Consider the following 14889-nt stretch of genomic DNA (forward strand, 5'->3'; position numbering starts at 1 on the left):
GTTGATGATTAGCCTAGACGGCCAGCCTGGTCCCCTCGATACCTGGTAGTACCTACTTGCACGCCATTCGTATTTTGTTGGTCAGGGCACGATGGCAATCTTCATAGCGAGTCTCCACGCATGGTCAAGGCACCTCACGTCATTGCTCGCTCCCGGCCGCCGCCCCAGCGCGGCAGATGATGGGAGGGTCGATCGCGTTACAGTAGTCGGTCAACCATGTGCTCTCGAGCCTTTTTATCGCTCATGGCCGTCACCCTCAATGGTGGGCATTTTAGTCGACCAGGCCGTCAGTTTCAACGCGAATTACGGAGCAGGAGAGACATGCAGTGATGGACTTGACGAGGGGAAATCCAACGGCCTGAGCAGGTGGCGGGCAAGGCCATGTTCGCAGGGTTGCACTCAGCTAGAGACGCAACTCTGGATCCCCGCACTAAGATGTTCATCATCGATTCCATCTCATGCCCAGCGAGCTGCGGGATCCAGGCACCATCACATCACAAGCTGCCTATCATCAAGCCTACAACCGCAAGCAGGTCGTGCTGCATCAGCCGTTAGGTACGCGGTGAGGGGTCGAGTATCAGATTGGACGGCATGGGTAAGCCGGCCGGGCGCTTCCAGGGCCAGATGACCTTGAAGCCTGCCGGAGGTCCCTGGAAAGACTCGGGATGGATGGGGATGGGCAAGGGGAAGGGAAGGGGCCCTAAAAACGAAAACGGATGTCCCATTTCGTCGACTCTGGATCCCTCTTCTGGCATGCCACGAGTGTGACCGGAGCAACCTGAAATACGCAGTCGACGATTCTGTACAGATACCGGAATCGTGCTGTCCTCGCAGGACAAAACCGGGGACTTGCAAGGTCAGGTCAACCCGCTGGGGCCCGCCCACGGCCCCTTGCGGCCGGCCAGGGACGGCTTCGCTTCGAGTCAAGCAGAAGATTTCGGCTCACCATGCCACTGGTTCGAGGTTTATTTTTACATCGCACAGCAGCGGCGGACGGGTCCCCTGTGAATCAAAGCGCCGCCTCTGACCCTCCGTGACATGGCCCCTGGCCCACTCAGAACAAGTCGAGGACCCAGCCCCTCGCATGCATGCTGGACCCAACTGGGACGGCCATGTCGCGAAGCCTGCATGTTGGTTTGTGCCCTGACCGAAGAGAGGGCAGTGGACGGCGGATAGTGGACAGTGGACAGTGGACAGAGGATGGCCCGCTTCACGTATCGAAACCTTTTGGCCAACGTGTTGCGTCGTCGGACCCCGCAGATTGATTGCCTTTGGAGCGACGGAATCAACGTTTCTGAGCTTCGTCATGGCAAAGAGGAGAAGTCGCAAGGCTGACGAGATGCTCTTTGAAAGGTTCAACCTTTTTCAAAGTACCAAAAAATTAATGACCCAGCTGTTACTCGTGGGCTGGAACTAGCTGGGAACTGCGTCCACACAGGGCTTACAGGGGGCCATACCTCGCATGGATCATATCAGGTACTGGACGCTATGTACCTGGCCCGCCCCCTGCTAACCGGTGCAGGTGACCTGTACCTGACGTCTCTGACATGGCCGGACTGCGTGTTTAATGCAGTCGGTTGCTGAAGTTGCTCCGTGTTCTTGGGCGTACAGGTCGTCCTTGCGCAGCCTGTCCTGTCCTTACGCAAGCCGCAGAATTATTCAGCGAGGGGCGCGGTGCGACTCCAACGAGGGTGCACATGTTGGATACCAGACCCGTGTGCTTGGTTTATCATACCAGGTACTAATCGAAGAAGGCCAGAGGCTCGCTCGCTCGCTTGCCGCCCACTCCCCATCCCCATTCCACCCCATCTGTGAGGGTAAGAAGGAAGACGCAGTCACCGCTCTGGACATGGATTCGACTCTCGTCACTCAAGCAAGCGAACGAACGGTCGCAGCGTGAAAAGCGGAGCTTCTAGAGTATCCATCTGGCTTGCTGGCTGGCGCCTGAAGACGAAGACAGCAGAACCCAAGAAAGAGCGCCGAGCATCCAGTGCCAGCCTCGATTTACAGCCCTAGGGGATTAGGTTCTCGTCCGTCTCTCGCACACAGGGTGATCCGGGTCGATGAGCATGACAAAAGCGAGGGCAACTGTCCGAGGTGGCTGGTCTCGGGGCTGATTGGACGGGCAACGCGACTAACAAAGACTCGGGCTTAGTTAGAGTAGGGGAAGGGAACTGGGCGACTCGATCCATGCCTCCATCCACCCATCCCATCCATCCCATCCCATCCCATCCCATCCCGGATCCGGACTCCACCGATTTGGGGCGGAAAAGCAACCATAGACATACATCATCGCCACGCTTGCCCCTGCGGCCCTGCCACTTTTCCCTTTGGTGCCCCTGTCTCGACTCACGAGTCGCAACTCTGTGTGTGCTCTGTTCTGCCTGTCAACCTTTTCATCTGCGTCACGCACCTCACCTACACCTACAGTACCTGCTGTTGGCTCTCGCTTCTTCTTGCTGCCTTGATGAACACTCGGAGTCGGCGAACAGCAAGCCTCGAAAGGCGTCAAAGTAAACAGACTTGAGAGCATCCAGAATCGAGCCGGCTGGTCGGACTCTATTGCTCTCACTCTCACTCGCTGCAGAGCCCCAGGGCCAAGCCAGCAAGTCAAGTCAGTCAGTGTCAGTGCTACGGATCTAGGCCCTGGCCTGGCTCGCTTGCATCACCACTACGCACGCCGCCCTCCCCCACCGGCATTTCTGCGCCAGACCTTACTGCGGCGTTGGTAGGAGTCTGAGAACGCCTCTTCTCATCCTCTTACAACTCTCACACACGGTCTCCCTGTTTCTCCATCCTCGCTGTCTCTCCCCCCCCCCTCAACTCCCTTACTTCTATCCACCTCCCCCCCTCCGGGATCCGCCCTCAACTTCGACTCATCCCGCCCCCCGCCCTAGGTCTATCTCTATCTGACGGACGTCCTGCCCCTCCGGACTACAACCTCTTATCTCCATCCTTCCCCGTCGGTGCCTCTTGTTCGCTTGAGGTGTGCGCTTGCCCGACAAGAACCGCCCCGCGTCCCGCTGACCAACTCGCTGGTCAACTCGCAATTCTATTCTCAGCCTCATCACGTCTGCTGGTCTGGTCTGGCCTACCAAAGTGCGAATAACCTAGTCCCGACAGCATCTAGCGGCACACAAGGAGTACCCGACCGGCTGCGCTCTCTCGTGCGTGTGCGACATTGACGTTGCACCTTTACAACCCTCTTTCTCACCCTTTTCCGACTGGTGATCCCGCGAAACGACACTGCATCCATCGCACCGCCGTCTGTACCTAGCATCGCCATCGATAACACCCCCCGACCTCTGTTGCCATGGCGGCCGCATTCCGACCAGTGAATTCGCCGCTGGCAAACCCCGTCTCGCGCGAAGACGTCATGGCTTCGTCGCCCGCTACTCCTCGACCCAACACAGCGCCTCACACGCATCCCTCAAGACCTATCGACGATGGTGCGACTCCGACCCGAGCGACGTTCAATGTTTCCATGGCTAGCCAGAAGCCGCTCCCCTCCAGCCCGTTCCCGCAGAGCGTGCAGGTACCCGATTCAGCACCTAAACCGAGGATGCCTAGACGCCATAACTCTCGACACTCTAACAAGTCGGCGGATTCGGGCGATGTGGAGATGGACGATTCCGATGGAGAGACTGGCACGATCGAAGAGGGCCAGGCTTCGGACGAGGAAAGTGTCGGCGCCGAGGGAACACGATCGAGCAAGAAGAAGAAGTCGCAGCGCTTTTACTGCACTGACTACCCGCCTTGTAACCTGAGCTTCACCCGGAGTGAGCATCTGGCGAGGCATATCAGGTGCGTCAACTCGTATTTTGCTTCTGAAAGTCATGCTTACCGGAATCAACAGGAAACATACAGGCGAACGGCCCTTTCAGTGTCACTGCTCGCGACGTTTTTCGCGGTTGGACAACTTGAGGCAACATGCGCAGACTGTTCATGTCAACGAGAATATTCCCATGGATTCGCTGGCAGCTACCGGTTCTCGGTTCCAGCGTCAGATGCGACCGGATCGTGTACGGCAGGCTGGAAATAGAGCGCGGGCATCTACTGGTGGAAGCGCTGGCGGGCCACAGCGAGGGCATTCCAAGTCCTTGTCTACTTCTAGCATCACGAGTGTTAGTTCTGTTGGCTCTGCATATAGCGTTCACGCCGATGCTCGTCGAAGGCCCGCTCCTCTGGTGATGGCTGACCCACGATCGCGATTGTCCCTGGAGTCGTATCGAAGCGCCGCCGATAGCACCTATTCGTCCTACCGACCTGCATCTCCAAGCGACTTTGGGACACCAACCTCATCCAACTTCTCGACCGGACAGAGCAGCCCTCGATGGGTTGCTGGGGTTAATTCTCCTTCTCACTCACGATCCCAGAGCATGTATGCCCCTGGAACTCGGACTCCCGGCCGTCGACTGAGCGTTCCTTCTGGTGCTAACCCGTTCCAATCGCCATCGGGTCTGGTTGCAGGAAGGCCAGTCTTTGGACCTGGAGGTGCTAATGCTTCGAATGTGGGCGCTTTCCCATCAGCCAACGGTATTGTTGCGTCCCCGAATGCTTCAACCGCTCCATGGCCACCAAGGGAATCAATGTCTGAGAGTGAATGGCGTCGACGGACCTGGCACCCGGACAGCCGCAATGTTAATGGAAACCCCAGTCAGCTGAGCTCCGTTGTGAACCAGTCTTCGGTTCGCCCGAACCCGCCACCGCCGATCGCGAATCCCGCAACCTCCCAGTCGTCATTCCGTCTTCCAGGCATCGAGTCGTTTGACCCTATTCCTCCTCGACCTGGAAGTCCTGCTAGGAGGCCCCCATCGCCCATGGTTATCGATTCCGAGGCTCACCCACGAGCTGCTTACCAGCCGCACCTTGTCGAGACGCCCATGCAGGACGAGAGACGAAATCTCAACATGTACGACGCCAGCCTGCAACGTGGTCTCAACCGTCTCGATATCAACCACAGCACTCCACCTCGGGACAGCGCTGGAGCATGGGCTTCTGAGGCAAACAAGGCAGTACAGGCACAGGCCGAGCAGGTCCGACTTAACCCTCCAACTGTCCGGTTCGAGGACCAGCCTCCTCCAGCCTATGCTGCTCCCAAGCCTGCTGTTGCAGCGCGGGCTATGCATCAGCACACCATGTCTGCTCCGTCCATCACGACAACACGGGACAGCAAGCGTCACGGTTGGTACCATGGGCCTGTCTCTGCTCATCGGGAGGGCAGACCTCAAGAGCAGCCGGACCCTCGGGTGGCCCATGTTGATCGGATGGTGCACCCCAACTTTACCGGCTTTAGCGGGTTTCCTGTTAAGGAGTCGCCACAGCACCACCAACAACCTCCACCGCATCCTCAACAGCAGCAGCAAGGCCAGCCTCAACACCCGCAACAGCAACCAGGCCGACCGGGTAGTAACGACTCTCTGGGGCGTTTGGAGGCTCTGGTAGCTGTTGCAACGAGTGAAGGGTCAACCGCTGCGGCTTACTGATCGTGAGCATCGGCTCTCGACAATTCAGTCGTTTCCTCCACACTCGCCTTCTTCTCTCCTAACTCCTCACACTCAGCCGTTTCCGGACGGCAATGATTTTAACGACTTTATGACGAAATTCCTTTTAATGTGGGCATCGAGCTTTTGTTTTGTTTTGATTTGTTTCAGTTCCGGAAGCGGGAATGAAGCGCATTACGGCATGACTTGTTTACATGGATGATACATGAACTCTCTTTTTCCTCACTCAAGCTGACGATATCCCTACTCTCGGATGGTTTTTGATGTTTACGGACTCGAATGGTAGCATATACACGATATCCCAGCTCCGCAGCTCGCTTCAGGGACCGACATTCACTTCAACTTTTCTCCAAATTGACTCTGGTTTGGATCATTGGAGTTGGCGAGGCAGTCACGACTTTTTAGATGGTTTTTCTTTTTGGGCTATGTTTGTTTTGTCGAGGGCATCTCGACTCATCCCCTATGAACTGGACACGGTCAACTGGGGCGAAGGAGGACTTTGTGCGTCGATACGATACCCTGATTTTGGCTGGGATTATATGGGCACGGTTTTGACCAATTCTACGAGTTGAACGCACGCTCTACTCGACGACGTTATTCGTCAGAATCACCGGCTGGACCGTACTGGGGTCAAAGTATATATGGCCTTTGGATCTAGACCGGGGATAGGCGAAGGTACCTTGTTTGCTCGGCATGACACTCACGGTTTGGGCGGGTGGGTTTGGAAGTGATACCCTATGATGGACTGTTGGTTGCGGAATGGATGGATGGATGGCTGGGTGGATGGACTGTTTATGGGTTACGCTCAAGATGTTTAGCTTAGACTTGTTTTCTCAGGATCGTTCTGATGGGTTTTGTTACAAGGTAGTTTGTTAGGCAATGGAGTCGCGGCTCTGCTTACAGATTGATGATGAGGAAGCCTCATGCAATTATGACATGACGTTGGATACCTAGGTAGTTATGATAGTCTCTTGCCTGGCCAAAAAGCCAGGCTGTAATTAATCCCATCTCTTCCGATTTGCTATATATCTTAATGTGAGCTGTGCGTGTATCTGTCTCATGGATGGGGAGGAAGGCTGAGATTCTGGAACAACACTGCCCAATTCGAAGACGAGGATCATTTGTGAAGGTCTGATTTTAAGTTGAAGCTTTATACGATATATGCCATATTACAAGTTTTCAATTAGCTGCCCAGCTTTGTCAAGTTTCGTGATGTAGTCGACACTCATAGGAGTGACTGTTTCTCCCTGACTGGATCCAAGGCTCCGAGAATGGGCAAGTAATACCTAACCTTGGCGTATTGTGTGAAGCAAACACACAAACAGGGCACAAATCATGCCTGGCCAAGTCTTCTTTCGCGGTATTGTGACTGCTAGTATCGCATTTGTTCAACATCAAGGGAGCCACCGAGTCTCGTGAAGCTGCAAACACACTTGGTGCCCGCCACATGAAACGCCTCAAGGGTTGGCGTCCTAGCAATCATGTGCTGACTTTGGGAGATAACCTCGGCCCTGAGGCTCGAAAAGCCTTGGTCCTGGTGTGTACTCCTTGCGTGTAGGCCATGCGGATCGAGGCGCATGGCAACATGTCTGTGTTCCTGTGGACATAGATGGCTTACAGGGGTATCGGAGATATTAGAACAACAAGAGCACGAGGACGCAATTCGACAATGTGAGGCTCTTGGCTAGCAGCGGGAGGCTGGGGCCAAAGGTGTGTGGGTGGTCATGATGGCGGTTAGGTCGGGAGGCGTAGACAGGCGGGGGAGGGTGAGAAGAGGCGTCAACATGATCACCTCGAAGGCGAGTTTTCTACATTAGTTTGCTGGTTAGTCTAGATTTGGAAAGAGACGTAGCGTGGGAAGTTCCTATCTGGGCATCTGTGGCCAAACATGACAGCCAATAGCCTTGGCCACAATGAGACTTGTTTGTTGTCGGCCATGGCTGGCTGGATCCTTCGCCCCAAGTGGTGCCCATTACTGTACGTAGCCAGTCTAATGCGAGAGAGTGTCACCGTTCTCTCTCGTGGTGTTTCTGGACCTCGAGAGCACCCGCTAGCCTGGTCCTCGGGCAGCCGAATGTGATGGGGGCTGCAGCTCGATCTGCGGTTTGTTTCAGCGGGTGCGGTTTGGTCGCCAAGTCTCTGAAGCATCACTACGAAAAGAGGGAGAGGAGAGGACCCATAGGGCTTTCTGCATGTTGGGCGGAGTCTCCGTAAGGGTGTGTGGAGAGGATCATGGCACAGTTGGTGGTGGTGGATGGGCTTGATGCTGGTGAAGGGCGAGATGTGGTGATGGAATAGAGTTTGCTCTATAGAGTGACATGCAGGAGAGTGGCCATGATCAAGATGTAGATGCATCTTCTCGAGTCAGATGTTCCTGGCCTGGAAAGGGGTAATAGGGCTATCACGATGGCATCGTACAATGTCCGAGTCTCACATCGAGGATTAGCCATGGACACCAAGACTCCTGAAACCGGCACATGATGGCTTTGAAGTTGTTTGCTTTGTCAAACTGCAAGAAAAACACCATGTTTTCCCACCGATGAATTGCCACATTCCAGTCCAAGGCTGCAAGAATAGGATTTCCGAGCAATCAAGAAAAAGCACGAGCGAAAAGGATCCCAACAGCTTGGGGCACCATCATTCTAGAACCGAAATCTTGCATGAACCATTGGGTTTCTTCTCTTGTGTGAATCAGCCGATGCCTGTCGGGACTCTCGGGCTCGGAGTCTGCGAACTTGATGATGGCTGAGATGTGAATCGAAGGAGGGGGCGTGTGCATGAGACTCGTAAGAGTTCCTTCTTGGGCAAGTTCACTATCAAAACAGGATGCGAGGAGTTTCCAAAAGCAGGCTGGGCTGGGCTGGATTGGGCTGGGCCTTTTCCGTTTGGAACACTCGCCGTCGACGATCAGAGCTGGGCAAGACGCACACTTACGGCATCATCGGCCACACACAGAGGAGGTCTGTGTGTCTCGCACGCGAGGCGATGATGTGTAAGCCAGTGCGTGTGTGCGTGTGTGTGTGTGTGTGTGTGTGTGTCTCGGAGAAGGACGCCCGACGGACCTCATAGGTTTGGCGGGATGGACTCGGTGTGACGGGAGCGGCGGCTCGGTGGAGGTATCTCAGGGACAAGACGGGCTGAGTTGAAGGTGCAGCATAGATCGGGGCATTACGGCTCAAGTTGCTCGCTGTTGATTCAGAGAGACTCTATGGAGTCAGATCCTGGTTCGAGAAATAGAAACGAGTCAATTAACAAGCTGATACCCCTCAATTCCTGGACATTCATTGCTCAACACCCTGTCCATCAAGGCAGCATGTCTCAATCTGTCCGCAACAAAACCTAGGATCAGCATTACATACAGGGTCAACCACACCAAAAAGCAAAAAGGGGACGTCATATCCACTCTTCAGCTAGACTCCCGCCTTCAGGGCTTGCGCCGCCAAGTGACAGGTCCACGGATTTCAGGTTGACATGGGAGCGATAAATGCCTCGTGCAGGGAGTTGAGTCAACTTAGACGACGTTAAGCAGGCTGTGAAGCTAATACTGAAGTTCCGAATGAAGACAATCAGCTGTCTTTTGATACACTATGGTGCGTTGAAGACTGCACTTTCGCCCGGGTAAGGCGAGGATAGGGCATAGCCTAACAAATCATTGAAGCTCCCCGCAACCAATTACAGCCTGTACCCTCAAGGGTTCATGTCTAGCAGCAACGGTTCCAGCTGAAGTTGTGCCTTACAACTCCAGGCCAGCCCAAACACCCCTGTTCTTCAACAAGGGCCCCTGGTCGCAACGAAGACTAGCCACCAATAACATCAACCATGTCCTACTTGCAGAGCAACTTGCGTCGGGAACCTGGTTCTTGGCAGGCATCCTTGCATTCTGTGCCTGCGTACCGTGGCTCCTTGGAGCTCATGTCTCGGGATCTCCATTGAGAAATTATGTATTGAAAGATTTTGAAGAGGCCATTGCGATTGTACAAGTATCGAGATTTGTTATGAGAGGGTTGAAAGTGAATGAACTCGAGGGGAAATACCCCTCTTGCTGTAGAAAAGCCACAATGATCTGTCACAGACTGACGTGGAGGCTGTCAGCCTTATCGCTCTGCTAGTCTAGTATAATGATTGGACGTCCCAGAAGGCTCTAGGACTATTCTCCGGTGTAGCTGCACAGTCTATTGACTGTTAGCCTACGAGGCTGAGTCCTCGTGCCATTCCTCAGCTGGAATTATGGCAAGGGACCATGCCTGAAACGTTTATTCTTAGATAGGAGGCCTACCACTTAATCTGTCTATCAAAAATGATTAACCGAGGTCTTGGGTCTTGTAGATGCACATTATCGCCGCCTCTCCGACAGTCTGGTTCAGGGATACTGACGTGACCGGGGTGACGGAGTAGGGTAGGCCCAACGCTCTGTCACAACCATGCATTCCGCGTCAATAAGGCCAAATAGAGAAAGGAGCCTGTTTAGAATCGTCCGAGTTCTCCATGTTGGGTTAAATATGTTTCACTCGAGGCGTTAGCGGTGCCTTGGTCCCAGCCTGTCAGAATTAGCCTTGGACGGGCGGCTATGTCACTCGGACCTCCTGATCCTTTCACAGCCAAGTGATGTCTCAATGTGGATGCATGTTCCATCGAATAGAGTACAAGGAATATTCCGTCGACGCCCGAGCCCCCTGGCAGGGGCGTTGAAAAAAGCGACAGTTGAAGGCTGACGGCCCGTTCCTTAGCTCGGCGAGACAGGTGCGCCACGAACCCCCGCGGACACGTTCTCGGGAGCCGTTATGCAAAGAATACGGGTATAGCTGGGTAACCGAGCGTTTGGCTGGCTGATTTCAATAGTTGTGTGGAGTTGACAAGAGACAATATGTGCCCCGGATGCATGGGTGTTGAGCTGTGATCAGGGGGTGTCCGGCCTCGAACGGGGTAGACTTCCTCCCACGAGTCTTTCTGCATGTTCGACAAGGCTATGGTAAGACATGCCAGCTCCCACACTCTTCGAATGGTACTCTTGGCACATTGAGATGTCTAGATCCAGGCTCTGCGGTCCCGGTACAAAGGTGGTGGTGGGTTGTGATGGGTGCTAACCGCCCAGCTGGTGTAAGTGAAAGCCCGTGTCCTACACCCTCCCCCCCCAAAAGGAGAGACCGGCGTGCAAGAATTAACGAGAACGTGGAGTTCATGATCCCCTCCCATCCCTCCATCATTTGAGACATCCGTGCCCAGCCCATGCAGATGTCCCAGCAAATCGGTTGGCAAAGGCCACCACTCTGGGCTGCAGCCCAGCCTCGTGGCACAGCTGAAGACTACACTCCCCATCCTTCATCATACGACTTGAGAGTTTGTAGATGCTTCGAGACCTGGAATGAGTTGAGTCCTAGAACATGGGAGGCGTTTGAAGCGTTCTTTGTTGACGAGGACCGAGCAAAAGAGAACAGTCCAGACGGGAGGAAAGAGCTTGGAGATAAAAATTATAAAAAGAGGATATTTCTTTCAAATTTCTGAGAGTAGAGGACGATAGAGCAACAACTTCATTGTTCTGAACATCTCCTGTCAGTGATTCATACTCCACACCTCAGCAGTGCCAGTATATCAACAGCCCGTTTGTTTTCATCACCACGCTGCTTCATCACACGATCAGCACACCCTCTTCTCCAGAGATTACCAAGCACGCAAAGATCGACATGGCTGTCACAGTCGACGTCTTTGCTCTCCTAGGCTACAGGACTGAAGTCCTTAATGGGCGGCTTCTCCTCTCTGCCGTCGTTGACCTCGCCCTCATCTTTTGGCTCCTCTACATCCTCTCCTCTATCGTCCACTACCTGCTTCAACGCCTTCAGTCTTCTTCCTCCTTCTCCAAGAAGTCTGCCCACGATGGTTATCTTCGCATCTCGCAGCTGCCTCAGCTGTCTTCTGCCATCCCCTGGTTCGGTCATCTTCTTGGCCTGCAGCGTGACACTGCCCGCTATGTCAACACTGTCATAGCGTCCACTGCCGCCCAGATCTTCACCATCAACATCCCCTTCAAGCAAATCATCGTTGTCAATCCATCTTTGGATAAGCAGCTCGCTCGCCATGTCTCGGACACTGGTCTTGCCCAGATCCTTGCCCACGTTGGCTCCCGCGTCTTTGGCCTTGGGCCGAGCACCATCCGGGTCATCCTCGACACTGACCCACGACGCCTTCATCAGGTCGAGTTTGGCAGACCCGAGAACCTCAAGGCTTTGTCCGAGTGTTCAGGAGTCTTCATTTGGGATGAGATGAACAAGATGGGCCCTTCCACCGAGGTCGACCTCGCTCACTGGATGTTTGGGCTCACAGTGTCTGCCACTGCCAGCGCAGTCTGGGGTGTCGAGAACCCCTGGCGTATGGATCGCGAGTTCGCCGAAGAGTTCATGTAAGCCTCACTATCAACAAGACGGTTGATACCACATACTGACAAATGCCAAAGGAACCTGACCGAGACTTTCGACTCTCTCTCCCGACCTGCCCCTTGGCTCACGGCCCGATCCGCTTACAAGTCCCGCGACTTTCTCATGAAGAGGCTTCGACAGTTCCACAACCAGCACCGCGAGTCTCGCGTCAAGACTGTCGCTCACGCAATCAACGTCGTCGCTCATTCGGACCCTAACTGGGAGACCAACCTGGACTATTACAACATCGAGATGGTCTCGGCTATTGGCCTCCTCGCGACTGCCAGCACACTCTCAGTCTGGCTCGTCAGACACCTTCTGGCTATTCCCGAGTTGCTCAAGGTTGTTGTCGATGAGATCCAGCAACTCCAGGTTGTTCAGGCCCAGACACAGGACGGTCTCAAGCTGGACCTCACTAACATCCGCACCCTCTGCCCCTGGCTCGTTGCCTCCTGGTACGAGACTCTTCGCCTGCACATGACAGGAGTTCCTCGTCTTGCTCGACACGAATTTGGCCTCACACTCCCAGGCTCTGAGCCCCTGGCGGTGTCTCAGGGTGATCTCTTCCTTCTCCCCATGTGCGCTTCCAACCTTGACACGAACGCCTGGGGACCCGACGCCGCATCTTTCCGACCTTCTCGCTTCATCACCAACAACGGGGACTTATCCAACAGCCTCACCCGCAAGGTCAAGGCCTTTGGTGTCGCGGGCAACCTGTGCCCCGGTCGAGTCTTTGGCTTCGAGACGGCCATGGCCATGGTCGCAGGCACACTCGGTGCCTTCGAGATCAAGAGTGCCGACGGAAAGGAGTTCACTGTCCCTAGTGTGCGCCAGGGCTTCAACGTCGGCTTTGAGCGGTACGCGGACGATGTCAAGGTGGTGCTGTCCAAGCGATGAGGCCCCTTTCTTCTAGGGTTTGCGTGTGTTTTTGTCTTTCGCATTGGATTCTCGGTCTGGTACATACAGGTTTTTAGGTTCATGTCCTGCCTTGAAGAAGGCCACAACGGAGTAGTTAGTCCTTACCTTGACTAGATCAGACTAATAATAAAAAAAGTTGAAAATATCTCTCTTGATCAGCTGTGATTGAGGATGTCAGAGTAATTCGTGACATGCCCTAGAGAAGGTGGTTAACCCATTTCATGTGAACGCTTTCGTGTGGGATGTTGAGTAACAAAGCGTTCATTTTCTCTTTGAGTTTAGAGAGAATGTCCGAGTTGACGTATGGAGGGCCAAAGGAATTGTCCTTGCTGTTGACCTTTATGGCCAGACAAGCTTGGAATGACAGGCAGAACCTACTCATGAAACTCCACCAACACTTAACATGCGCTTCAGCTGTCGAAAAGTTGGTCTCCAGGTTTTGGAGAGAGAAGTTCATTACCGACAATTATCGGAGGGAAACCAAACCAAATCACGTTACAGGGTCTCTCGAGAACAACAAGTAAATCGGATACTTCTTACCCCTTTCTATTATATCAGCTGAGGGGATATTTAAATGATACAAACCCTAAGTATATACAAGAGAAACGGCCTCGCTCAGATACTGGCTGATATCAGGGCTGGCCATCTATCCGACCGCCAACTAGTAGACGGTTCTCTTTCAGCGATTTGAACATCAAAGCACTTTAAAGAGCGAAATATGCCCCTAACTTCTATGCACAACATTAAATTCACGAACATGTAGCACAATAGCCAAACCCCTAGCAACAAAGGGGTGAGTTTCGACCGCCCTTCGGCCGAAACTTGTACCAACAAGACAGGCTCTAGGGCTGACAGTGAAAAATAACCACGGGGAATGTCTTGCTTATCGAGAAATCCTTCAAGACAAATTTCTTTACTAATGCTGGTTAATCTCATCTCACCGCACTGTCGTGACGAATAATGCCCAGTTGCAGCACGGCCAACTCCACTCAGGGAGGACTATATAAACAACCACAAGTATCATTGCAACCTGATTTTCCAGTTCCAATGCATTCAAGATTATAAAAAGCACAATGAAGATGAAGCCCATCATTCTCTACTCTCACGAAATCGGCCCCAACCCCTGGAAGGTTGCCCTCATCCTCGAGGAGCTTTCCCTCCCCTACGAAACCCGCTTCATCGACTTTACAGCCGTCAAACAAGAGCCCTACACACTTCTTAATCCCAACGGACGTCTTCCGGCTATTCAAGACCCCAATACTGGTATCACACTTTGGGAGTCAGGTGCCATTATCGAGTACGTTGTCGAGACGTACGACAAGAATCACAAGATCAGCTTCGACTCTGGCCCGGAGAAGTACTTAGCCAAGCAATGGCTATTCTTCCAAGTCTCGGGCCAAGCTCCGTATTACGGCCAGGCAGGCTGGTTCAAAAAACATCACCCGGAAAAGGTCCAAAGCGCCATTGACCGCTACGTCAATGAGATCCTACGCGTCAACGGCGTCATGGATAAGGTGCTGAGCACACAGGATTGGCTTGTCGGAGATAAATGCTCTTACGCTGATCTATCGTTCTTTGCCTGGCAGAGATGGGTTCCCGAGATTGTGGAGGGTAATCTCTACAAGAGTTTCCCGCATGTTGGGGCATGGTTCAGGAGGATGGAGAAGAGGCCGGCGGCGCAAAAGGTTGTGGCGGATCAGGAGCGTGCTATTGAGTCTACGGGGCGTGGTAATTGACTTTAAGGAACATTGGTGTTCTGTCAAGTATAGGGAGTTGTTCTTTGAGACAAAGAATAAGAGCCCGCACCAACTTCACCACCAGGGCAGCCTACTGTGTCCACATCACAACAACCTCATTACTAGCCAATCATAATCTTTAACGAGGTAGACGATGAGGCTGTTAAGTTACAGAAAGATTGCCATCGGCACCACTTATTGTTAACTCAGTTGTCAGAACAGACTGTTCACCTGGCTCATCAAGTCAAGTCAAGTCAAGCTCCTAGGCCACTACTGACTTTAATGTCCTTGTATTGACAAACGCTATACCAATGTTACGTA

At 53.5% G+C, this 14889-nt stretch overlaps 3 protein-coding genes across 3 annotated transcripts; all 3 read left to right on the plus strand.

The window, feature by feature from the left end:
• Positions 1-3313: 3313 nt before the first annotated feature.
• Positions 3314-5486, plus strand: LRP88_10621 (uncharacterized protein; the record flags this gene model as incomplete). Its single annotated transcript, XM_083247073.1, has 2 exons — positions 3314-3779; positions 3835-5486. 2 exons carry the CDS (start codon positions 3314-3316, stop codon positions 5484-5486), a joined length of 2118 nt encoding a protein of 705 aa, XP_083098186.1.
• Positions 5487-11185: 5699 nt separating this feature from the next.
• On the plus strand, positions 11186-12811 carry LRP88_10622 (cytochrome P450; the record flags this gene model as incomplete). The annotated part of the gene is made up of 3 exons (XM_083247074.1): positions 11186-11266; positions 11342-11898; positions 11953-12811. The coding sequence occupies 3 exons, from the start codon at positions 11186-11188 to the stop codon at positions 12809-12811; spliced, it is 1497 nt and encodes a 498-aa protein (XP_083098187.1).
• Positions 12812-13905: 1094 nt separating this feature from the next.
• Positions 13906-14568, plus strand: LRP88_10623 (glutathione S-transferase; the record flags this gene model as incomplete). Its single annotated transcript, XM_083247075.1, has 1 exon — positions 13906-14568. The coding sequence occupies one exon, from the start codon at positions 13906-13908 to the stop codon at positions 14566-14568; it is 663 nt and encodes a 220-aa protein (XP_083098188.1).
• Positions 14569-14889: the final 321 nt, after the last annotated feature.

This window comes from Fusarium phalaenopsidis, assembly GCF_050370095.1.
Source record: "Fusarium phalaenopsidis strain FUZ10S chromosome Unknown contig_32304, whole genome shotgun sequence".
Lineage (NCBI taxonomy): Eukaryota > Fungi > Ascomycota > Sordariomycetes > Hypocreales > Nectriaceae > Fusarium > Fusarium phalaenopsidis.